The sequence below is a fragment of the Sus scrofa genome, chromosome 18 (assembly GCF_054392235.1).
Source record: "Sus scrofa isolate SSC_HxYL_T2T_F1_AM1 chromosome 18, Sscrofa_HxYL_maternal_Yorkshire_Landrace_v2.0, whole genome shotgun sequence".
NCBI classification, from domain to species: Eukaryota; Metazoa; Chordata; class Mammalia; order Artiodactyla; family Suidae; genus Sus; species Sus scrofa.
Genome location: NC_139400.1, coordinates 64,752,934 through 64,775,835, shown reverse-complemented (window position 1 = coordinate 64,775,835; position 22,902 = coordinate 64,752,934). Strand labels below are relative to the sequence as shown.

The 22,902-nt window shown below is 62.0% G+C and overlaps 1 protein-coding gene across 1 annotated transcript in view; it reads right to left on the bottom strand.

Moving 5' to 3' along the window:
* The window catches only part of SSPO (SCO-spondin), a 53,452-nt gene that overhangs the window by 29,499 nt on the left and 1,051 nt on the right, over positions 1-22,902 (bottom strand). Inside the window, exons 4-46 of the mRNA XM_085005017.1 lie at positions 22,646-22,825; positions 22,131-22,375; positions 21,939-22,038; positions 21,182-21,340; positions 21,013-21,092; positions 20,420-20,572; positions 19,949-20,120; positions 19,524-19,764; positions 19,054-19,198; positions 18,113-18,230; positions 17,291-17,466; positions 16,977-17,207; positions 16,624-16,789; positions 16,155-16,389; positions 15,005-15,194; positions 14,725-14,819; positions 14,280-14,536; positions 13,817-13,951; positions 12,758-12,954; positions 12,520-12,647; positions 11,847-12,436; positions 11,637-11,730; positions 11,381-11,550; positions 10,965-11,198; positions 10,527-10,748; positions 9,846-10,082; positions 9,146-9,274; positions 8,971-9,062; positions 8,653-8,884; positions 8,354-8,506; positions 8,101-8,241; positions 7,831-8,013; positions 7,591-7,741; positions 6,851-7,004; positions 6,676-6,730; positions 5,239-5,343; positions 4,738-4,929; positions 4,529-4,638; positions 3,494-3,659; positions 3,260-3,398; positions 2,676-2,748; positions 1,899-1,956; positions 237-404 (exon numbers count right to left, since the gene is read on the bottom strand). Coding sequence (XP_084861143.1) covers positions 237-404; positions 1,899-1,956; positions 2,676-2,748; positions 3,260-3,398; positions 3,494-3,659; positions 4,529-4,638; positions 4,738-4,929; positions 5,239-5,343; positions 6,676-6,730; positions 6,851-7,004; positions 7,591-7,741; positions 7,831-8,013; positions 8,101-8,241; positions 8,354-8,506; positions 8,653-8,884; positions 8,971-9,062; positions 9,146-9,274; positions 9,846-10,082; positions 10,527-10,748; positions 10,965-11,198; positions 11,381-11,550; positions 11,637-11,730; positions 11,847-12,436; positions 12,520-12,647; positions 12,758-12,954; positions 13,817-13,951; positions 14,280-14,536; positions 14,725-14,819; positions 15,005-15,194; positions 16,155-16,389; positions 16,624-16,789; positions 16,977-17,207; positions 17,291-17,466; positions 18,113-18,230; positions 19,054-19,198; positions 19,524-19,764; positions 19,949-20,120; positions 20,420-20,572; positions 21,013-21,092; positions 21,182-21,340; positions 21,939-22,038; positions 22,131-22,375; positions 22,646-22,825 — 7,251 coding nt within the window. The remainder of the gene's footprint in view (positions 1-236; positions 405-1,898; positions 1,957-2,675; positions 2,749-3,259; positions 3,399-3,493; positions 3,660-4,528; positions 4,639-4,737; positions 4,930-5,238; positions 5,344-6,675; positions 6,731-6,850; positions 7,005-7,590; positions 7,742-7,830; positions 8,014-8,100; positions 8,242-8,353; positions 8,507-8,652; positions 8,885-8,970; positions 9,063-9,145; positions 9,275-9,845; positions 10,083-10,526; positions 10,749-10,964; positions 11,199-11,380; positions 11,551-11,636; positions 11,731-11,846; positions 12,437-12,519; positions 12,648-12,757; positions 12,955-13,816; positions 13,952-14,279; positions 14,537-14,724; positions 14,820-15,004; positions 15,195-16,154; positions 16,390-16,623; positions 16,790-16,976; positions 17,208-17,290; positions 17,467-18,112; positions 18,231-19,053; positions 19,199-19,523; positions 19,765-19,948; positions 20,121-20,419; positions 20,573-21,012; positions 21,093-21,181; positions 21,341-21,938; positions 22,039-22,130; positions 22,376-22,645; positions 22,826-22,902) is intronic.

Here is a 22,902-nt window from a genome sequence, read left to right as displayed (position 1 = left end):
TCCCAGCCCCCAAGCCCCCTCCTGGCATCAGGTGCGCCCTCACTTCCTGCCTCTCTTGGGAACAGAAAAGCAGGGAACTGTGCCAGGAGGCTTGGGCCCTAGGCCTCGTCCCACCAGATCTGTGACCTCAAGCTGTGTGACCTGGAACAGGGCAGCCGACCTCCCAGGGCCTCCATCCCCCAAAGGGAAGTTGTAGGGACGCACAGGCTGACAGGCAGAAGGCCGTGGAATCTTACCATCACGGGCCACAGACATCGTTGGGTGTGGGGGAAGCACCGTCACGGCTGCCATTTCGGGTCTCGGGGTTGTCACCTCAGGCCGGGACGTGGGGGTGGCAGGTGCGGTCTGCACAAAGTCCTCAGGACTTGGGGGAGACGCGGACACAAGACTTGCTGGCCACTTTCCTGTGGGTGCAGGGGTTGGGGGGGAGGCCTGTCAGATCCCCTTCCCCGAGGTGAGGCCCACATGGGCTCCACAGGGTTTCTCAGGCTCTGGGGGGTGCAGGTGAGGACAGCCTACACCCCACCTTGGAGGGGCTTTAGGTCAAAAAGGAAATGGGGAGTTCCCACCGTGATTTAGCGAGTTAAGAACCAACACAGTGTCCATGAGACTGTGGGTTCAATCCCTGACTTCACTCAATGGATTAAGGATCTGGCATTGCTGTGAGCTGCAGTGTAGGTGCAGGCCAGCAGCTGCAGCTCCGATTCGACCCCTAGCCCAGGATCCATTTGCCACAGGTGCGGTTGTAAAAAGAAAAAAAAAAAGGAAATGGGATTCAGTCGTCCCAGGGGCTCAAGAGTGGTTTTCACTGAAAGGAGAAGAAAAGCTTCGTTTTGCCTGAGATTCATACTCTGCCCTCAGGAAGATACACATGGCCACTTCCAAGTCAAATTCACTATAAACTAAGACGTTTAGGGAGAAAAAGTACAGAAAACACACAGCATTGGAAGGAGCAAGTGCCAGGACAGACCCGGATGGGCCTGTGGCTGCAGCTGTACAGCGAGTCAGCTGCGAGCCTCCTGGCCACCACAGTGAAAGAGGGGCTGAGCTTCTCATTTTTCGGACAAGAGGTTCGCGTTGAAAAAGGCAACCTTTTTTCTAGAACCAGACTTCGAATGAGACTAGATGTCGCTGTGTGACCACGTGAGTCTGCGTGTCACAGACCAGAGCGAGGGTACAAATGGCTTCATGTGCATTTTACAAAAGACAGAGCAGCGTGTTAGCCTGGCCCCAGCAGCTTCCTCAGAACGTGCGGGAAGGGACCACACAGGTGGTCTCCAAGCTCCGGGTCTCACAGAGGGGACCTGAGACGGGCCACCACATCCCAAGGGAGAAGTTCGGCGCCAGGACACACCCTTCACTTGCCGGCCGCCTCTGTGGAGATGGCTGTCCTGGGGCTCAGGGGCAGATGAAGGACCGGGCAGCCTGGGGGCTGGCACACAGCCACAGGGAGCCCCCTCCTTGTCCTATTTAGGGACGTGCTCACTTAGTGACCCTGGCTTCCTGCACCCACTTAGAAACATTTGCTGCTGGTGACTGGTGAACACCACAGCAAGGGGTGCCTGCTGTGGGAAGAGGTGAGCAGAGGGCATGGGGGGCCAGGCGCCACCCCACAGCCCGGGGAGGCGAGCCAGGGCTCTGGGGAGGCAGCCACACTGCAGGGCGCAGGCTCAGCCCTGGGGACCGGCCAGGAGCCTCGAACCCTGGAATCCAGGGTGGTGGGCAGGGGCAGGATCTGGCCAAGGTGTCCACGGCACCCGTGTCTCCCTCCCCGAGCTGACCCCACTCGGGTGAGGGACGAGAGAGGGTCAGAAGACTAATTCTGACTAACAGCCCCTTGCTTGGGAAGAACAGGCAGGGTGGGGGCTGGGAAGGGGGCCTGGAGTTGGGGCACATACCTGTGGGGGGCGGGGGTGACCCCTGCCTGGGATGCCAGCGCTCAGTCTCTGCCAGACCCTGTGGAGGGAGGGGGCTCAGCTGCCCACGCAGCTGGGAGGCCACCTGGTGTCTGGGCGTGGGTCTCTTGGTCCCACGGGGATGCACTGGGGTCCCACAACCCTGCCCCCGCCCCCTGGTGCAGGGCAGAGCTGGGGTGTGGAGCCTGCTGCCTCAGCGACAGCTCAGGGCTCAGGACCCCCTGGCACCAGGAGCTTGGGGGCTGTTCTCCTTGTGGTCCACTTTGGCTTTTGTCCCAACCCCCCGTCACCCCCCAGGACACACAACTGTGCCTGAATGCTGTGGTCACTCTCCCCTCCGTTCTCCAGTGCTCACTACATTGCAGATGCCCCCCATTCTCCAAACCTCTTCCAGGAAGCCTCTGGGGATTTTCCTATCCCTGAGCACCCGATGTCCTGGTGCCTGCCCTGTGGGGCCTAGGCCTCTCCCATCGTCCAAACTCCTTCAGGCCAGGCACCTGCCTTGTGCTCCCCGCACTTCTGGCTGTCCCCATGGCCCCAGGCCAGCACCAGGCTGGACACTCCACCCCCCCACCCCCCCACCCCCCGCAAGGCTCAAGGCTGAAGGCCTGACTGAGAGAGCTCCACCAGGGACACACAGGGAGGCGATGCAGGCTGACCGCGTGCAGAAAGGGGGCCGGCCTGGCCTGCAGAGACTCCGAGATGCTGGGGCTCCCTGGGCCCTGCACCCCACCTGCCAGCCCATGTCTCCCCACTCACCTCCATGGGCTGGGGGTGCAGCCATCCAGGCTGGGTGTGGTAAAGGGCCGGGGTCCGGGCTGTGGACTGGACTCTGAGAACAAAGATAACCAAGGTGGATCCAGGGCCTCCTGGCTTCACAGCCCCATCCAGGCAGGGGGCCATCTTTGGGTGGGTGGGTGGGTGGGGGCAGGACCAGGGCGGGGGGACTTGAGGGGCTCTGCCTGCAAAGACTAGACAAGGGGATACCCTCCACGGCAGCTCTGAGAGTTAGAATCTGCTAAAAGGTTTGTTAACCAGATGGCTGGGCCCCACCCCCACAGCCTCTGCCTCAGCCTGTCTGGGCCAGGGCCAGAGAATCTGCATTGCTAGCAACTTCCAGGGGATACTGATGCTGCTGGTCCAGGGACCACGCTTCGAGAACCACTGACCTCCAGGAAGATGGCATAGAGTCCTGGGTCTGCGTGGTGAGAAGGGGCTGCCGAAGGCGCCCGGCTGCAGCAACTCAGCTCATGGCCCCACGGGTACTCAGGGTGAAGGTGGTACAGGGCGCCTCCCACCAGGCTGACCCTCCAAGGCCAAGCTGGGCAGCAGGCACCCCATACCTGGCAGTGCCCGTGGGCGGGGGCACACAGCCCTCCTCATCGGAGCCATCCTCGCAATCTTCCACACCATCACACAGGGTCCCTCTCAGGACACACGAGCCACTGGCACAGCGGTGCCCAGCCCCTGGGCAGGCAGGTGCTGGTGGTGGGGGACACAGGTGGAGGGGAGGGCTGAGGGCTCCTGCCTGTCCCTCCTTTCCACTCTGCCCCTTCCTCCCCCAGCCCAGCCTGTACCTGGCTCACAACCGAGCAGCTCCACCTGCAGGGGGATGCTGTGGTTGACATCACTTTCGGGGCCGCGAGTGACGTCGAGGGACCACACACGGACGTGCCGAGCCTGCACCATCCGGCCAAATAGCCACACGGTGGGGGCCACGTCATCCCGGGTCCCAGGGAAAAGCTGTGGGAACAGCGGTGCCTGCTCGCGGAGGCTGGAGCCTGCCTTCGGCTCAGGCTTCCCCGCGACGCTGCCTTTTGGGGGGAGCCCCTGCCCATCTCCCAACCTTCATGGCATGGACCTGGCCTTCCCAGAGCCTGTGCTTTTCCAGCATAAAGCTCAGGGGATCTGGTCCTGATCCCCCAGGGTCAGGGTGCCCAAGGCTGTGTCCCCAGGGCCAGGCCAGTATCTAAGAGCAAACACGGAGTTCCCATTGTGGCTCAGTGGGTTAAGAACCTGACTAGTATCCATGAGGACACAGGTTCAATCCCTGGCCTCGCTCAGTGGGATAACAATCTAGCGTTGCTGTGAGCTGTGGCGGCTGGGATGCCACGTTGTCTGTGGCTGTGGTATAGGCAGGCAGCTGCAGCTCTGATTGGAACCCTAGCCTGGGAACTTCCACAGGCATGTGTGCGGCACTGAAAAGCAAAAAGTAAAATAAAACAAGAGTAACCATGTGTAGACTGACCTATTTCAGGAGGCTTGTCTCCCCGGGGGCAATGCAAATCCCACAAGGGCAGGGCCATGCCCCACCGCTCTCCATACCCCCAAGCCCACAAAGACCTTGCTGTAGCCCTGCCCCTCCCTCCACCCTTTCGCGTCCCCCACTGCCCTGCATCCGAGCCGCTTCAATTGTTTCTGACGCCCCTTTGACTGTGGTCCCCAAGCCCTCTGCTCCACAGAACACTGTCCCTGCTACCAACAGGTGCCAGACAAGCCTCCAAAGCAGGAAAGGTCCCTCGGGAGACTAGAAGCCCCTAAGGGACAAAGATCATGGGCCCCACAAAGGGGTCTGGTGGGACTCTAGCCCATGGGGCCCGGGCGGGTGGTACCTTGAGGGGCGGCTGAATGGCAGGCAGGAGGTCACGATAGCTGTGCCAGTGTAGACCATCACTGCTGAACTGGAGCAAGTCTGAGGATCCCGCCCCCTGCACCATGATGCCTGGAGTGGGGGGGTCAGAGCTAAATGAGCCAGCGCCACCCCAGCCCTCCTTTCTCCACCACTACCTCCTTCTCAGGCCCCCGCCCCCTCCCCACTGACCAGTGAGGTTCCGGGGCTGAAGCAGGTCCAGCTGCAAATAGGGGGCCTGCATGTGGCGCAGAAGGTCACCAGCCTCTGCAGGGCTCCAGGTCTGCTGGCCAGGCTCCCCTGTGGGCTGGTCCAGCAGCTGGGGTGAAGCCTGTAGGCTCCCCTTGGGGAGCCGGGTCAGGTCCAGGCGAGAATAGCAGGAGTCTGGGTGCACAAGAGAGGGGCCTGAAGTCAGACAGGGCGTGGCAGGAGCCTGCCCTGTAAGGAAGCCACAGGAGGGGCTGGGGGATTTGAAAGGGCCCATGCAGGTGACTTTGTGGGACCCACAGGGACGGAAGGCTGGTCCCAGGGGCAGACGTGGAGAGGCAGCTTAGGCTGGGATGACTTCCAGACCCTTAGGAAGGCCGCCTCCCCATGGGAGGCAAGAGGACAGCCCGGCGAGCCTCCCCTCCCAGGTTGGACCACCCCTGGGCTATATTCCCCCTCTGACCTACAAGAGCACATGGCCCTTACCGCCAGGGGGAGGCAGAACATAGGTGATCAGAGAGGGTCCGATCTGGGGGCTGGGGGCTGGAGTGGGGCCGGGAGTGGCCATGGGCTGGACCGTCCAGTTCACTCCTGTGTGGGGAGACTCAGGCTCATGCCCACTCTGGCCCAGCTCCCAGACCTCTCTCCACCTCTTGGAGCACTTTCTCTCCTAGGACTTCCCAGGAGCTTTGGGAACAGCCCCACCTCACCCCCTGCTGGGAAAGGCCAACCTCCTCCCCTTGGAGTGAAGTGGGAGTTTTCACTTCCAGTGACTATTCAGAGAGCAGAGAGTAACGCTGCCAATCCCAAGCCACTTCAGGGTCAGGACCGAGTGGCCGAAGTTCCTAATCCAGGGCTGCTGTCGCTAATAAGGCACCTTTGCAGGCACCAGAAAAGAGCATCTCTGGTTGGAAGCAGCCCTCCAAGCTAAAGTCCAAGCCCCCTCTAGCCATACAATTTGTGCAGTGAACCACCTGTACAACTGTGTATGGAGGCTCTCCTAACCTCGGAAGCCTATGGGTACACTCCTAAGACACAGAATCTGGAGCCAAAGTGCGTTGATTATTTTTGGCCATGCTCCTGGTGTGCAGAAGTTCCCAGGAAGAACCTGAGCCACAGCTGTGACCCAAGCCACCCAAGCAGACAGTGCAAATCTTTGTCGCTGAGCCACCAAAGGAACTTCAAGAAGTACATCAATTTTTGAAACTTTCCTTTTTTCTTTCTTTCTCCTTTTCTTTCTTCTTTCCTTTTCTCCCTCCCTCCCTCCCTCCTTCCTTCCTTCCTTTCTTTCCTTCTTTTCTTTTCTTTTTAGGGCTGCATCTGCAGCATAGGGAAGTTCCCAGGCTAGGGGTCAAATGGGAGCTGCAGATACAGGCCTACGCCATAGCCACAGCAAACCAGATCCAAGCCTCATCTGCAACCTACACTGCAGCTCACGGCAATCTGGATCCTTAACTCACTGACCAAGGCCAGGGATCAAACTCATGGACACTAGTGGGGTTCTTAACCAGCTGAGCCACAGTGGGAACTTTGTATTTTTCTGTTTTATTTATAACTCAGTTTCCAAGTAAAGATGCTCTTAAAAGTCCAACTTTGTTCTGGTTGCTCTTAGGGGAACAGGGAAGGTACCAGATCTGACCCAGCAGAACCAGAGAAAAGAAAGTGCCTTCGAGGGGGACCTCACTGGGAGGTAAACCCTCAGAAAGGTCAGAGGAGGTGGGCAGAGACTGAGCCCTGGCCGAGGGAGAGCACAGACAAGCTCTGACTCCTGCCCCCACCCCGAGGGCCCCTTCCTTCCCCAGAAGCCAGGATGAGGCTCACTCCACCCCAAGGCTGGGGTAGCCAGTGTCCCACTTGACTCTCTGCGGCCTCCTCTGACTCCCTCTGAGTCCTCGCCATCCTCCAGCCCCCAGACCCACTCACCAGGAGGGGCGCAGTGGCAACACGACTCTCCCACTCCTTCCACCAGAACCCAGTCCTGGGGACACAAGACTTAGGCTAGGCGCACAGAACTGGCCATGTGCCCTGCCCGCAAACCACTCCATCAGCCTCCTGCAGCCCTAGCCTCTACCCACCACGCCACGCCCCTGCCGCTCACCTGGGGGCAGCTGCCCAGCGGGCAGTAGGGGGAGCAGTGGGCCGTGCCATTGTGCAGACACTGGCAGACCTTGCAGGGGCCCCCTCGCCAGCGCTCCCCAACACGGTGGACCTGGCCGTGCTGCTCACAGCCCCCACAGGGCCTCGTCTGGCACCTGGGAAGGTAGGGCCACCCCTCACCTGGTGAGTGTGCTCACCTGGGCCACCAACCCCTCCAGGTGTGCCCAGAGGGGGTGGTTTCCTGGGACTTGGAATTTTTAGCGATCAAACCCAGGAAGTCTGGCGCCAATGGGGACACCATGCCACCCTATTATTCCAACCCCACCCCTTCACCTGAAAAACTGCGACTGGCCCAAGAGGACATCTGTGCCAAGACCCCTGGCCATTGAACTGGTCCTGGGGTGGGGGGCTGGGAGGGCAGATACGGCTGCTCCCCCTACAGGCCTCTCCCTAGGTACATCCAGAGGCATGGGGTGCAAACCACAGACCATCCCCACTCCTGGGCTGCGCACTTGCCACAGCCCCCTTTTGGACCTCCAGGACATCAACTGACGCACAAGAAGGCCAGGGGTCCCCAAAGCTGTGCTGGGAGTCCTGGTGTTTAGACTAAGAGGGGCACCGAGTGGGGCCCAGGGTGCCCATGGAGGCACCGGGAGTGAGAAAGGGCACAGAGGCAGCTTCTCAACCGGGAGTTAGAGGTGAGGTCAAGATCCTGCAGGCCCCCAGGCTGGGTACAAGTACCTGCGGGCCTTGCGGTGGATGCCCCGGCACTGGTGGCCTCGGCCAGAGAGGCGGGGGTTGTTGGGGCTTCGGAAGGACCACTGAATGCTCAGGCTCCCGCAGGGACCCAGGCACTCAGCCCAGGGGGACCAGAGTGACCAGCCACAGTTCACTGCAGAAGGGCCAAGAGTCAGGGCCAGAGGCGGGTGGTGGGGAGGAGACCAGACACCCCCTGGGGAAGGGCCAAGGACAGAGCCTCACCGGCACAGTCCAGGTTGGGCCGGCAGCGCCGGGGCCGCCCATCTTGGCAGATGCAGAGCTGGCAGTCGGCCTTGATGCGCTGCCCTGGTGGGTAGTGGATGCCGTCCACCAGGCAGGGGCACTGCCCAGGCCACACGCACCGCCCTTTGTCATCCAGCACCTGCCCTGTAGGGCACCAGCAGCCTAGGGAAGGCCCTGGATGAGGCTTCTCTCCAGAGGACTTGGCCTCAGGAGACATGCCCACCCCCACCCCACACTGCGCCCCTTTACCTGGGCTGCTGCAGGGTGGGTCAGGGGGGCACACGGCCTGACCAGAGATGTCATCACAAGTCAAAGGGCAAGGGGCACAGGGATGGAACACCAGCTCCCTGGAGCAGGTGACATTGGGGCAGCCATCCTGAGGGCAGGGCCCTGAGAGAAAGCCGAAAGGCAGGCCATCAAGGGCGGATCCCCTGAGGGGACAAGCCACCCACCAGCAGCCCCTCCGCACTCCCTCTTTTGTGTCCTCCTTCCCTCCACTCACCAGTCTGGTGGGTGCCGTGAGGGTCCCCGGGCAGCATGGCACAGGTCCGGCCCCCGTTCTGGGGTGGGTGGCACTGTCGCTGCCGGGTCCTGGTGCCCCTGCATGGCTCAGAGCACGGGGACCAGGGGGACCAGGAAGTCCATTCTGCATCCACTGTGAGGAGGAAGGGCAGGGTATGAGGTGCAGAGGGACCTGAGACGGTTGGGGGGCGGGGCGGGGAGGGCAGTGCCTTCCTCTGCCCAGCTCCCTCCAGCCTCTGCCCATCCCGCCAGCCCTCCCGGGTGCCCCAGGCCCCTGACCTGGGCAGGCGGCAGTGAAGCAGGCCTGAGTCTGATGCTCGGGACCCAGGCAGTGCTGCAGCACTGGGAGGCTGGGAGGGGAGCAGCGGCGGCTCCGGGCCTGTACCCCAGGCCCACAGGTCTGGCTGCATGGCCCCCATGGGCTCCAGGGGCCCCAGGCTCCACAGCCCTGCTCTTCCGGTGAGGACCCCACCTCCCCTGCCAATTCACAGTCAGGCTGCCCGTTGCACACCTGGGCGGGGGGACTTGGGGTCAGGGCTCCTTCTGCTTTGGGGTCACAATGGCCCCGCCTCCTGTACCACCCGCTGTCCACCTCACCTGCTGGAAACCGATGCAGAGGCCATCCGGGCAGGAGTATTCTGAGCAGGGAACTCCAGTCCCATTGGGGCCTCCTGGGGCTGGCAGCCCCTCTGAGGGTAAAAGGAGAGGAAAAAGGTGGGCACCTCCCAGGCTCCCATCCAGCCCTGCCTCCATCGGGGGACAGGGTGCCTACCACAGCCTAGCTCATCTTCACCCTGGGGACAGTCGCGGACCCCATCGCAGAGCTGCTCAGGGTTCAGGCACAGCTGGGGAGCAGAACCACAGGAGAAGAGGCTGCCACAGGGGGGCAGCTGGGTGGAGCCTGCAGTGGGGAGATAGGTCCCCTTGTGCTCCCCTCCCACCCACCCTCCCCCTACGGAAAGGTCAGGGGAGTCAAAGGCATGGAGGGAGGGGGTGTGAGGCAGAGCCCACAGGGGACCCATTCTGGTTCAGAGACACCTTTGGGAGAGGTCCAGGAGGAGCAGGCCATAGGGGAGGTGATGGGGCCTGTAGGCAGGCCCCCCCTCCACCAAGCAGCCAGGATGGGAGGTCTAACTTGCAGGGACACAGAGGGAACCCCAGGTCTGGTGGGGAGAAGCTTCGGGGGAGCCCTCCAAACGGGCTCACCCCGGGGCAGAGCCATGCTGCCCACCTCCTCCGCAAAGTGGGCAGAGACAAAAGCCCTTTCTTCTCTCCCCAGGGCTGGGGGCGGGGGGGGGGGGGGCGGGCACAAGTTTCCAAAGAGCTCAGTGGAAAAGATCCGAGGAGCACAAAACTCGCTCAGGCTTGAATGTCCCCAGACATCAAGGCACTCTCTAGCGGCCGTGCCACCCCGAGCCGCAGGGGCCGAAAGTCCCCCAGGTATGGGTGGGAAGCGCCGGCTGGGCTCTCACCGCAGGCGCCAGGGCTCTCGTCCCAGCCGTCGGGGCAGTGCGGGACGCCGTCGCACAGCTGCGCAGGTGCCACGCAGAGCGGGCCGCGGGCGCAGGGCGCGTGGGGCGGCGCGCAGGGCCAGCCGCAGCCGTGCTCGTCGCTGCCGTCGGCGCAGTCCTCCTCGCCGTCGCAGCGCCAGCCCCGGGGCGCGCACTCGCCGCTGCCGCACGCGATGTCCAAGGGGCCGCAGGGCGGCGCTGCAGGGGCATCCGCGGTAGACCCCCGGGCTGGCCTTCCACCAGCGCCGGCTCGGCTCCTGCTCCGAGCCCCTCCCGCCCCCCACCTAAGACTGGCCCGCCCCCTGCCCCTCCCCCCAAGTCCAGTTGCTCCCGCTTGTTGCTGCCCTGCTAGTTTTCCCAAAGCTCTCCCCTCATCCAAGAAATCCCATTAGACTCCGCTCAGTTTAGAGGGGGCCTTGAACTTCTGAGAATAAGATTCGAATTCTTTCAGCTCCCCGCAAATGCTCCTCTCTTAGTTCTTTCTGGTGACTCCAGAAGGTTGGGTCTGTGCCCTGCCTCTTCCCACCCCAACATCTGCCCCAAGGCTTCCCCCTGGGCCGCTGACCACCGCACCCCCCCCCCCCCCCCGGCCAGGCCTCCAGACTCCAATATTCTCATCCTCTTTTCCTCCGGGAGACTCACCAGGGCTGACCCTGGCAGGGGGAGTTGGTGGAGTCCCCTGGGAGGCAGTGGAAAGGCCAGGCAAGGTGCCAGCAGGCGGCATGGGCAGAGAGGGGAGGGGGCAGTGCCCAGGCCCCTCGTCGGCTCCGTTTGGGCAGTCCCAGATTCCGTCACACAGCCGGAGGGCCCCCACGCAGGCGCCATCGACGCAGGACACCTCCCCAGGGGTGCAGCTGACTTGCCCTATAGCCAGAGGAAGGCACCGGTCCCAATGCACCACCCCTTCTCCTCCCCGTCTGGGGCGCCCTCACTCACACACAGGCACAGGTGCCCACTCCTCAGCTGGGGATGGGTGAAGGATGGGTGCAGAAGGGGAGGTGGGCAGGTGGGGGCTCATGAGATGGGGCTTGAGGGAAGGGATTTCCTGGTGGACTGGAGCCTGGGGTAGGGAAGACCAACCCAGACAAGACTCCTCGTCAGCAGCATCTGGACAGTCCGGATGCCCATCGCAGAGCAGGGCCAGGGGCAGGCAGCGCCCATCAGCACAGGGCAGTGAGTCTGGGGGGCATGGGCAGCCCTGCTCATCCATCCCATCCTCACAGTCATCCCGTCCATCACAGAGCAGGGCCAGGGGCAGGCAGTGGCCAGAGCTGCAAGACATCTGCCCCTCCCCACAGCCTGGGGTGGCACAGCCTGGCATGGGGAAGATAGGCAGGCTCAGGATGCTGGCAAAAGGTCCCCAAGAAGCCCCCAACCCCAGGAACCAGAAACACGCCTGACCACAGGTCATAGATGCTGGCGATGGGAGCAGCTGCTTGGGAAGCTGCCCTGGGATGCACACTCCGCCACTGCCGTATGTCGGCTAGGACACTCACCCGCCTCGTCTGAGCCGTCACCGCAGTCATCCTGGTTGTCACAAAGCCAGCTGTGTGGCACACAGTGCCCGCTCTCCTGGCATGGCACCTCTCCCTCTGCACAGCCAGGCACCAGCTCCTCACAGTGGCTACCATCCTCCCCACAAAGCCATTGACTTTCCTGGCACGTGCTGTGGACACAGTGTCCTGGGATCAGCCGCAGTGCTGGGCTCCGCCAGCCCAGAGCACAGGGCTCCTCCTGAGGCCCCCCACGCACCAGTTGCCACAGTCCTTCTGCAGCACAGTGCCCGGTGGGAAGAAGCTGCCGCCCCACTCGCAGGGGCAGGACGCTGGCTCCAGACAGACTCCTCCTGAGATCACAGAGGGCAGGGCCCTTAACGACAGACCTGTCACCATGGCCTTGTGAACCTTTCCCATCCCAGGTGCCTCCCCCCTCCGCCCAGACACCCTGACCCTACCCACCCACCATGCAATAGAGTCCCCTCTGGGCAGAAACAGCCCTCCACACAGGCCACAGCTTGGCAGTGCCACCCAGGCTCCAGACCGCGGTCGTGACAGGTGGGGGGACACGTGGGGCCACAAGCCTCATACACCTGACCCCCTTCACACTGCAGAGCTGGGTGGAGAGGGGAGAGGCTTGGGTCACTGCCAGGGCACCAGGATGCAACAGCAGCAGGCGAGCCAACCCAAGGTGACACCTGAGGAGGGCACGGGGGTGCATGTGGCCTCTTGCTGGGCCCCTCCCAAGGCTGTGTGCAACAAGCAAGTTCCACAGAGCAGGGATTTGGGCAAGTCTGGTCCATAGGAAGGTGTCTAGCGCATGGGACATTCCACGTGTATCTGCCCTTGAGCGAGTGAATGGCTCTCAGGCCGGGAGAGGTGTCCTTGAGGGAGCTGAGCGAGTGGAGGGATTGGATTCCAGGGACCAAGGGCCGGGCACACTCACGGCAGAGTTCCTGGCTGCGCCAGCGCACATGGAGCCCATGCCGGGCACACTCGTCGGCATAGGTGGCAATGGCGGAGCAGAGACACTCACAGTCGCCGCCTGCATCACAGCTGCAGAAGGGATCTTCAGCCCCCACACCCCCTCCCACCCCCGACTCCCACGTCCACCCCATCCCCAGGCCTGCTCCTCTCACCCGCAGGTGTCATACACACACCACTCATAGTGTCGCTGTGGGGGCACCTCCGCATGGCACTGGGCAAAGAGGGGCTGCAGCAACACCCCACAGCGGGCACGGGCCCAGCCGGCCCGGTGGGCATTCACCTGTGGGCACAGCACCGTGGATCAGCCAGACTTGTCACAGCACCCAGCCTCTGGAACCCCCATCCCAGGTTTCTGCCACTGTCCCCTCCCTACTTCCTGCCCATCCTCACAGTGCAGGGGTACGGCAGGTCCCCTGGCTCAGGGCAGAGAGGATTGAGGCGCCATGAGTGGGCAGCCAGTTCGGCCGTGGGCTCCAGGACTCCCTGGCGGCTCCGAAGGTCATTGCTGGCGTCTCCATCAAAGTCTCCACACAGCCCAGCCACCCGGCCATGGAACTGGGGGGACAGCTGTACCAGGACCCGGGTGCCTGGACAGAGGGAGGAGGCGGGGGCAGGCGAGCATTGTGGAGACATGATCCAGCCCTTCTTTAGGGCCGGGGGCTGGGAGAAGTCTGAGGCTATGACTGGGTGGGCCAGTGTGACCACCCCTGGAAGGTGCCACCACCCAAAAGGGGCCATTGGCTCCCTCTTTTGGGGGGTGGATGATTGCTGTTGACCGAAGAGACCTACTTTTGGGGGGCAGAGAGCAAGAAGTGGGAGCCTACTTTCCTGACTAAAGCCAGGTTGGGGGTACAGGTTCCAGGCTCCAATCACAGCCCCCCCCCCCCACAAGACCCAGAGGCCTCAGTGGCTGGAGGCTCACACTGGAGTTATTTTGATTTCTCAGTAATGGTTATTTCTAAATCGCCAGCTGCTTGGGTTTGGGTGGTGGAATGTTAAATTTCTTTTTATTTCTTCTCTCTAAAACTTGGCATTTTTTAAATGTTTCTTTGATAAGGAGGTATTGCATTCTTTTCTCTCTCTCTCTCTCTTTTTCTTTTTTCTTTTTTTTTTTTTTTTTGGCCACCCTGTGGCATATGGGCCAGCACCCATATGCATATCCAGCCAGGGATCAGATCTGAGCCACAGTCTCAACCTAAGCTGCAGCTGCAGCAGCTCTGGATCCTTAAATCACTCTGTCAGGCCAGGGATCAAACCTGTGTCCCAGCAAGCCCAAGATGCCACTGAACTCCAGTGGGAACCCCAGGAGGTACTGCTTTCATAACGAAGCAAAACATAATTACAGAAACAAAATGTAGAGACTCCGGCCACGTGTATGGAGAGGGAAGAGCTTGGGGGAAGCCTCAGGGCACAGGTTAGATGGCCAAGGGAGGGGGGTGGGGAGCTGACCTCCATCCCAGAGAAGGGTGAGGCCCAGGCGGGTGGTGAGCAGCAGAAAGAGGCCGGCTCGGTGCAGGCTCAGCCCAGGGCCAGTGTAGACCTTGGGAGGCGTCACACTCACCCCATTCACTGTCACCGCCTGGCCTGTGGAGGCAGAGAGATATTTGGGCTTGGCCTTGGGGTAAAAAGGATCCAAGATCCCATGAGGGCCCCCTGCAGCCACCCCTCCAATCTTTCCTTTGCTTCTCTAGCTCTGTGATGTGGGGCAAGTCATTAGACCTCTCTGGGCCTTCATTCCCTGGAGCCTTCCAGAACTATGATTCCCAATCAAGAGAGCGGCCTCAGCTGCAGTGCACTGATGGCTAGCTTTGGGGTGACATGGGGAACCCCAGGCCTCGGCTACCCATGTGGAGTTGTGGGGTCACCTGGGACGCCCCTCCCTGGCAATGTCCCCCTTCGTTGTAACAGTCACCTCTGAGCATGTGCACAACAGCGCTCTGCAGCCGCACGGTCAGCGCCTTGGTGCAGGTGAGGCCACTGGCCCCGCAGGGCAGGTTCTGGGCAGAGACTGTAAACTGGCCGTCGGCCTCTCGCAGCAGCAGGTACTCGCAGGCCCCAGGGAAGGTGAAGGCCAGGCCATCAAATGTCACATAGTGGGGGGCACCTGATGCCTGGCACCGTCCATCACACCGCTGGCCTGTGCAGTGCCACTGACGGCCCTGGCACACACTGTGGGCAAGGGGAGAGGAGAATCACGAAGAGAGGGACCCGGGGCTGCATCCGGAGAGGCAGCCAGGTGGAGAAATCCTGAGGCCCTCCTAGTCCAGGCCAGCCTGGACATCCCACCCCTCCCAGCCCCCCAGCCCAAAGCCAGGAGTCACAGGTTGCAGGGTTACAAGTCATGGGGCTGGGCATACCACATGTTGCAGTCCTCCTGGATTGTGGCATTGGGAGGGTACCACTGGCCACCGTGACGGCAGGGACAGAGCTCGGGATGGACGCAGCGCTCATCCTGGGCAAAAGCCAGAGACAAAAAGGCTCTTTGGAGGACTGCCTGATGCGCCCCCACCCCAGGTCCAGAGAGCCCGAGGGCAGGGCAGTGCACCCCCAGGTCCAGAGAGCCTGGGGGCAGGGCAGGGCAGGGCACCAGTCAGGGAAGGCCTCACGGTGCCTCATGCAGGCTCCTCCCAGACTCACCAGCAGCACGTTGCCCGGGGGACAGACACAGCCCCCCATGCTGCCTGGTGGGCAGGAGCCGTTGGCATGGGGGTTGTCACAGGTAAGGAGGCAGGCACCAGGGACATAGACAAGCTCGCCAGGGCAGAAGGCCCGCTCAGGGGCACAGTGGTGAGCAGTGCAATTCCAGAGTCCCCTCTCCCGGCAGACACTGCAGGAGGTTGGGAAGGAGCTAAGGGCCAGGCTCAAACCCGGACCCCCTTCCAGCCCCTGATCAGACCTGGGAAAGCCTCAGGATCCCAGAGAAATTCCAGATCTGACACTGGAGACCTGAGCATCGCACTCCCAATGCCAGCTGTGACAACCACGGGAAGTGGGACTGTACCTGGCCATATCTAGGATGGATACTGTCACCTCTCCTGCCCCAGCTCCAGTAGGAGCCTTTCTCTGGGCTCTGGGGAGGGGCAGAGACATGGAACAACCCTATTCCCAGCACAGGTCGGAGAAGGATTTCACTGAAGTCTCCCCCTCACCCACCAGGCCCCGGACTCCGACGTGGCCTCCGTATGTCTGTAACTCACTACTACTTCCTAACCCTCGGAAGAGCCTCCGGACCGCACTCAGCTGGAACTCAGAGATCTGGGTTCGGGCCCTTGATCATCAATAAGCTACGTGACTCTGCAAGCCCTTTAGCCTCTCTGAGGCTCAGTTTCCTCAACTGCAAAATGGGAACAATTCTTCCACTTTCTACTTTACCAGCTTTTTGTAAGAATTAAGATTAAATAAGGTCATGTGGCATTCATTCCCACTGTGGCCCAGTGGATTGGGAGTCTGACTGCAGTGGCTCAGAGTACCAGTTCAATCCCTGCCTGGCACAGTGGGTTAAGGATCTGGCATTGCAGCTTGGCCCGGGAACCTCCATATGCTGCAGGTATGGCCAAAAATCAGCTACCCAACCAACTAACTAACTAACTAAGGGTAATGTGCATAAAAGTGCTTTATGGGCCTAAAGTGCTCCACAACTGTGTGGACGTTATCAGCGTTCTATCACCTCATTGTGCCTATGCCACATGCCCGGAGCCCACAGGGCTTCATGCCCTGCCCCTCTTCCCTAAGCTCCACCTCTTCAACCCCAAGCTCTTTGCCTCCCTGCAAAGGCCTCTGCTCTCACCAGTGGTTGCAGTCCTTCCTGACGGCACTGCCAGGGGCATAGCGATGGTCCCCAAGCTGGCAGGGACACAAGCTAGGGGGCACACACTGGCCCTCGGGGTCCCACAGCAGCCCCAGGGGGCAATTACAACCAGCCACACAGGTGCCCAGCTCCCCACAGTCTTCTGGCTCCCCACAGTTCTGGCCGCAGGCTGGGGCACACTCCTGGTACTCCTGGCCACCAGGACACAGGACAGCTGGGCACAGAGATGCATGCAGGTCAGATGCACAGCCACTGCTGCTCTGCCCACCCCTCCAGACCCCACGCCTCCTATGTCTCCAAAAGAAGGAAGCAAACCCAGTAATCTGCCAAGATCAGAGGTCCTTCTGGGAACCCTCCCCTGCTGCAAAGCTTTGGGATTCCTCTGAGCCACTCTTAGATGTTGGAAGAAGGAGCCTAAAGGTGGGGCTGGCCAGCTGAGCAGACTCACGGCAGAGGCTCTGGTTTCTCCAGGAAGGCAGGGCACCCTCCTGGGCACAGCGCCGAGCATAGGCAGCGAGCACAGGGCACAGGCAGTCTCTGCCGGGGGCACAGCTGCACACAGCTGCCAAGCAGCGCAGGTGGAATGGCTCCCTGTCCACTAGCCCATGGCACTCCTTGGAGGGGTGATGAGGGAATGGGTTAGCTCCTCCCCCAAGGATTCCCCATCTTCTCTGGGCCCCACTGTCACATCCCAGTGCTCAGTAGCCCTGCCACAGCGCAGAGCAGGGCCCTCCCCATAGCCCAGGAGGAAGGCAGGGCTGATACTGACACATCCTATGGGTGCACCCCCAACCTGGTTACCTGGAAGGCTGGGCCATGCAGGATGGCGCAGGCTGCTTCCGCGAAAACACGGCTCTGAGCATGGGTGCTGCAGGGGGAAAGTGAGGTGCTGTCTTCCTCCGAAGGACACCTTCCCTCACCTGCCACTTGGAACTTGCTAGCAAAGGCTGCAACACTGGTCTCCACATCTCCAGTGGGTGTCAGGAAGTCATCCTGCTGGTTCCAGGTGAAGGTGCCACACAGACCCTGCACCTGGGCCACAGGAGTGGGAGCAGGACAGTCAAATCCAGGCCTGCTGCGGCCTTGCCCTGCCATTCACCCACCCCCTGGCACACCTGGTGGGCATGGCGGGGATCCAGGGTGATGTAGGCTGCAGGGTCCGATGTGCCCCAGAGGACGTGGGCCCCAGGCCAGCGCAGCAGCAGGAAGGTGGACGAGGCACGGGTGATGCTGAGGCCCCCAGCACCACTCCAGGGCAGGCCCACATCCTGCCCATCGACCAGTACTGCTCCTGCAATAGGGGGCCTGTGATGGGGCCACCCCCAAGGGGCTAGGCTGGCCTGATGAGGCTGGCACATTGCAGGATGGGACCATGAGAAGGAGGTAGGAGGGCTTGTATCATGGTGGGCTGCCCACCCTGAGCAAGGGGAACTAGAGTGACCCCTGGGAGGTCACCCACCCCACCTGAGCATCCCCCACGTGACCCTTGGTACCCACTTTGCCTTTGCCTTTGGAGGCAATGTGCAGGAGGAGCTGCGCAGAGAGAGCCAGGAGCAGATGCAGGGGAAGAGAGATGGAGGGACTGGGCCCTGACTGTCCAGGCCTCAAGGGGCCCACCTGGCCTGGTTATGCCTTCGGAGCCTTCAGATCCCTCAAAACTATACGAATTGTATTTCCCCCCAAGGCTGGGGCAGAAGATGCCTTGGAAACTCTCCACAGGATTTTGTCAGCTTCAGAGGCAGCAGAGTGAGGGGGAAGCTGAGTCTGGGGGGAGATTTTGGGCTCAGGATCCTCAGGGCAGTGAGGACTGAAGGTGTTGGTCAGAGCCCAGGTCTGCCAGGTGGGGTGACAGGAAGCCCCTGGGGCCTGAGCCACACTCCAGAGGGCTGCCGGGAGCAGAAGGCCTGGTAGGTAGGTACTCTGAGAGCTGAGGCTACCTGAGTCCCTGAGCTGGACGTGGGTGTCCCCCAGGGTGACAGAGATGGCACGGAGGCAGTTCCCAGAGTCGCAGTCCCCATGCTCCAGAACAATCAGCAGCTCCCTCTTCACAAAGTCCTGGGACAGACGGTGAGGAGTGGGATGGGGGTGGGGCAGACCCCAGGCACAGAGTCTGTTCACTGCCTCCTCTGCCTCCTCCTGTTCTACTGGACACCTACAGCCCACACCTGGGGGCAGCTGTCGCCTAGCATATGTGCTGACCGCCTGCCAGCCCGGCAGACTCTAGCAGGGACTTAACCCTTGCCAAGTGCTGGCATGTGTGTGTGCAGTGGGTTTTTGTATGTGCATGTTTCGTGTGTGTGCATGTTGGGGCAACATACCTCGGCTCTCTGCTTCCAGTGGGGATGTAAGCGCATCTCCATGTGTGCCTGTGCGCACGCACGTGTGCTAAATTTACGTGCACACGTATGAGTGTGTCATGTGCGAGTGCCTATTTGTTGTCCATGCGTGAAAGAAGGTGGCCTGGGCCTGAACTTGAGAAGTCACCTAACTTTCCCGGGGCGGGGGGGGGGGGGGGAAGGCCTGGGGAGGAAGGTGGACCCTCGTTTCCCCTGGGGTTGTTTTGCAGGAAATGGCATGTGACAAGCCCAGCTGCCTCATCTGTGAGAAAGGACTGTGAGGACGGACGGGTTTTGCTTTGTGCCCCTGGGCTGGGGTGGCAACAACAATGTGGGCACTTTCAGGGGAACCTAAGGAGGAGATAACCCAAAGGGCAAGCATGGGGCCGCGGCTGCCATCTTCCCTCCAGCAGCGGTTCCCTCGCAGCGTTTCCCCGAACGACTGTGCCTTTTGTTTATTTACTTAGTGGTTTCCTCACAGTCACTTCTCCCCCAGAGCACCCTCACGAGGCGCCTGCTCCCGGAGTGGGCGCTCTGCACACCTGCACCAGCCTGGAGCCGCAACCCGGGCCGCCGCGGAAGAAGAAGCTCCGCCCATCGAAGGTGAGGTAATGCCCGTCCCCGCCCACCGCGCACTCGGCGGGGCACGGCGCCTGCGCGCAGAGCCAGCGGCCGTCTTGGCACACACTGCGGGCACAGGGCACAGGGGGGCGCGCTCCAGATCGGCCCCAGGGGGTGGGGGGGCGGGGGGACCAAGCCTCGCCCTCCCGTCCTTCAACACTCTGGTCCCTCCCTCCGCCAGCCCTCCCCTCTGCCCTCTCGGCTGGCGGTCAGCTGGGGGAGGTCACCGGGTAGGTTTTTAAGCGGGGCCATCAGTTGTGCCTTGAGGGATCTCAGGTCACTTGTGAAGGAGGCCCCAGGAAGTAGGCAGGTGGAGGAGACAGCATTAGGGAGGGGTCGGAGGGGACCAGGCGGTCTCTAACCCCAGCGAAAGCAAGGCCCGCGGACCCACCACGGGTTGCACAGCTGGCGCACGGTGTCACCGGGGTTGTAACGCCGGCGTCGGTGGTAGCAGGGGCAGCGGGCGGCGGGCACGCAGACGGCGCCGTCCCAGAAGAGGCCGGGCGGGCACTCGCAGCCGCTCACGCACTCCTCCCCGCAGGACCCCTCGCCTCCGTCGTCCACTGCCGAGCAGCTGGGCGGGCAGGCCGAGGCGCAGTCCGAGTACAGCTGGCCCCCCGGGCACTGGCGCTCTGCGGGCACAGGGGCAGGCCGTGAGGAACGAGGAGCTCCCCTACCCACTCCGGACACTGCTGTCCCCGGAGGGCCAGGAGGCCCTGGTAGCCCCCAGAGAGGGCGCTGGGCGGGGGGGGGGGGGGGGTAGGAGCCACATGAAGGCCCTGAGTCTGTTCCCTGTGTCACAGGCAGGAGCCCTACCGCAGAAGCCGGGCTTCCTCCAGCGCAGGAGGACGCGCCGCGCCGCGCAGTCCTGGGCATAGTTGGCCAAGGTGGCACAGATGGCCTCCAGCCGCTCCTCCCGCCCGCTGCCCGCGGGGGCCGCAGCACAGTAGGCAAAGAGGCAGGCCTCGTGGTACTCAGCAGGGGGCACCTGCCAGACAGGACAGCCCTCAGCTAACCAGCCTTCTCCTACTCACCAGCGCCTCCCTCCTCTCACTTCCAGGATGCCCTGCTCTATGACCAAACTCCTGAGTGCTCGGAGGGAACTTGAAGATCATATATAGGAGCCAACTCATTTCCCAGGGATAAAATTGAGGGCAGAGAGGAGGTGCCCTGACCGACAGCCCAAAGCAATTTAGTGCCAGGACCAGGTGCCCCCCTTGGCACCTCCCTAGCCCTGTCCCTTCCCACCCCTCCAGTGCCTGATGCCACCTTCACCCCCACCCATACCTGGACATGGCAGTCCCTGAATGGACTGTCCAGCAGCTGGTGGCACACATCCTGGGCTTCAGCCTGAAGCTGGCCAGGCTCCATGCCCGCCTCTGTGCCTCTCAGGGGGTCCTCGCAGCCTTGGGCTGCCTCCACTGCATCCAGACACCCAGGCTGGGGACAATTGGAGTCAGGCCAAGGGGCCGGGATGAGATACATCAACCAGGACCCAGGAAAATGGCCACCACAGCTGCTTCAAGGCCCTGCCATCATGGCCCCCGGCCCAGACATCCTGGGGCTGGGATGGGGGTGCAGCAAAGTGGCAAGCCCAGGTGGGTGTGGGTAGCCAGGGTCACTGTCAACCCACAGGTGGGAGGAGGTTAGAGAACGAGCTAGTTAACCAAAGCTCATTAGTGGCCAGGTCAGTGAGTGCCTTCCCTGGAGGGCCGCTGCATGTAGGCAGCAGGGTCTGCAGGCAGTGCCTCACATGCCTCAGCCTAGCCTGCCCCTCCCTGTCGCTTGATGAAAGAGACAGGACAGAGGTTTAGCGATGTCAGAAAGGTCTGGTGTTGTGGGCAGGCAGGGATCAAGGGAACCCAGTACCGCAGCCTCACCTCTGAGTCTGGGAGCCTCCAGGAATTCCCAAAGGTGGCAGCTAACCCAGCCAGTCTCCTGCCAGGCTCCAAGAAGTCATCTGGGGAAAGATGAGGCAGAGGTGTTGCATCCAGGGTCCCCTGTCTCCCCACCCCTCCTGCAGCAGCAGCCAAGCTTCACCCCACTCACCCTCAGGCTGGCCATTGTAGACCCCACAGAGGCCTTGAGTCTGTCCCTGGAGCTCATGGTCCACGGAAATGGAGACGGAACTGGACCCGTCCAGCCGCACAACGACCCCCAGTCCCCCTGACAGCACCAGCCAGTCCCCTTGCCACTGCAGGCTCAGCCCTGGGCGGGAGAAGCGGGCGGTCACAATCCCTTCCCCTTCCACGCCCGGGAAAGGACATCCCGCTATTCCAGAGAGCTCTGCATCTACATCCTGTAAAGCAGAAGCCGTTGTTCTCCCATCAGAGACCTCTGAGAAGTTCATGAACGCCATGGATGCTCTCTTGAGAGTAAACTGGAAGGAAACTACAAGACACAGCATGCCCACACATGCATGCATGCCCACACGGATGGAAACCCCACCCTACCTCACTCTGTGGACCCCAAGCAAGACAAAACTCTGGTAGGAGCACGTCCCACGTCCCATCGATTAGCACACGAGGCCTTGCTCTGAGCACTCAGGGGGGGCAGGTGGGGAAACTGAGGCTCAGGAGACTTGGGTAGAGGGACTTGCCCCAGGAGACAAGTGTGGCAAGGGGGTTAGCGGGGGTGGGTTGCAGGGGTGGGGGACAAGGTCCATGACCTCCTGGCACCTCACGGGCTCTCTCATTTCCAGATGCTGCCTCCCAACAGCAGTGGGAGGAGGGGAGGCTGCAGGCACCCACCCAACTGTCCCCTGGGGATAGGCAGGCTGTCTCAGAGGAGCGAATGGAGCTCTTACCTGGGAGCAGCTGAGACTCCCCATCAGGTAACAGCTGCCCATTTACAGAGACGTTTCTGCCCCGGACCAGCACCTCCTCTGGTCCCATCATCACCCGGGCCTGCTCCAGATGCGGAGTAGAAGAGGTTGTCAGTGGCTCTCCTCCTCCTGCATCAGCTCCCTCCCTGCGTCCGTCCCCATCTCCCTCCTCACCAGCTGGCAGTGCCCAGGCTGGGGGCAGTGCCCCCTGGGCTCGAGGTGGACAGCCCAAGTGGAATCTGCAGCGCCCGCCAACAGGTAGGTGCAGCGGCCCAGGAAGTGGTAGTGGCGTCTGTCAAAGGTGCGATAGTGGAAGCCTGACCAGGTGGCGCAGGTGGCTGAGGGACGCTGGCGCTGGCTCCAGAGTTGGGCCACGGCCCCTGCCAGGGGCTGCAGGAGGGCTGGAGAGGGCACAGTGCCTGGGGGAGACACACCGACCCAGTCTCTGAGCAGGAAGGAGGGGGATGGCGGGGGAGGGGGGATGCTGGGCTCCTCGAAGTCAGAGGCAGGCGGACAGTGCAGGTCCCTCTGGTGGGCAGGGGTGGGAGGTGCCTCATCTGAGAGGAGAGGGCATGGCATGAGCTCCAGAGAGGCCCAGAGCTCAAGAACTCTAAGCGAGAGTGTCTGTGGGGGCAGCAGGGGATGGCCAGGGCCATGCCTGTCCCGCAGGCTGAGGTCTGAGGACCCACCTGGGAGTTGGTGGCTGGAGCAGCTGAGGCACGCCTGGGAGCGGCCATCCTGCCAGCTTTGTCCCCAGGGCTGGGCACAGCACTCCTCCAGGCTTCCTGCAGAGGCATTCGCTGAGCCTGCCCGCAGCTGGCACAGCCCTGTGGCAAAGCAGTGGCCCTCAGGGCTGGTTTCTGCAAGGGCTGTGGTGGGCAGAAAGAGAAGGGGGCAGACACAGTCAGCCCAGACCCAGCTTCCTTCCCCAGCCTGCTCCCTCCAG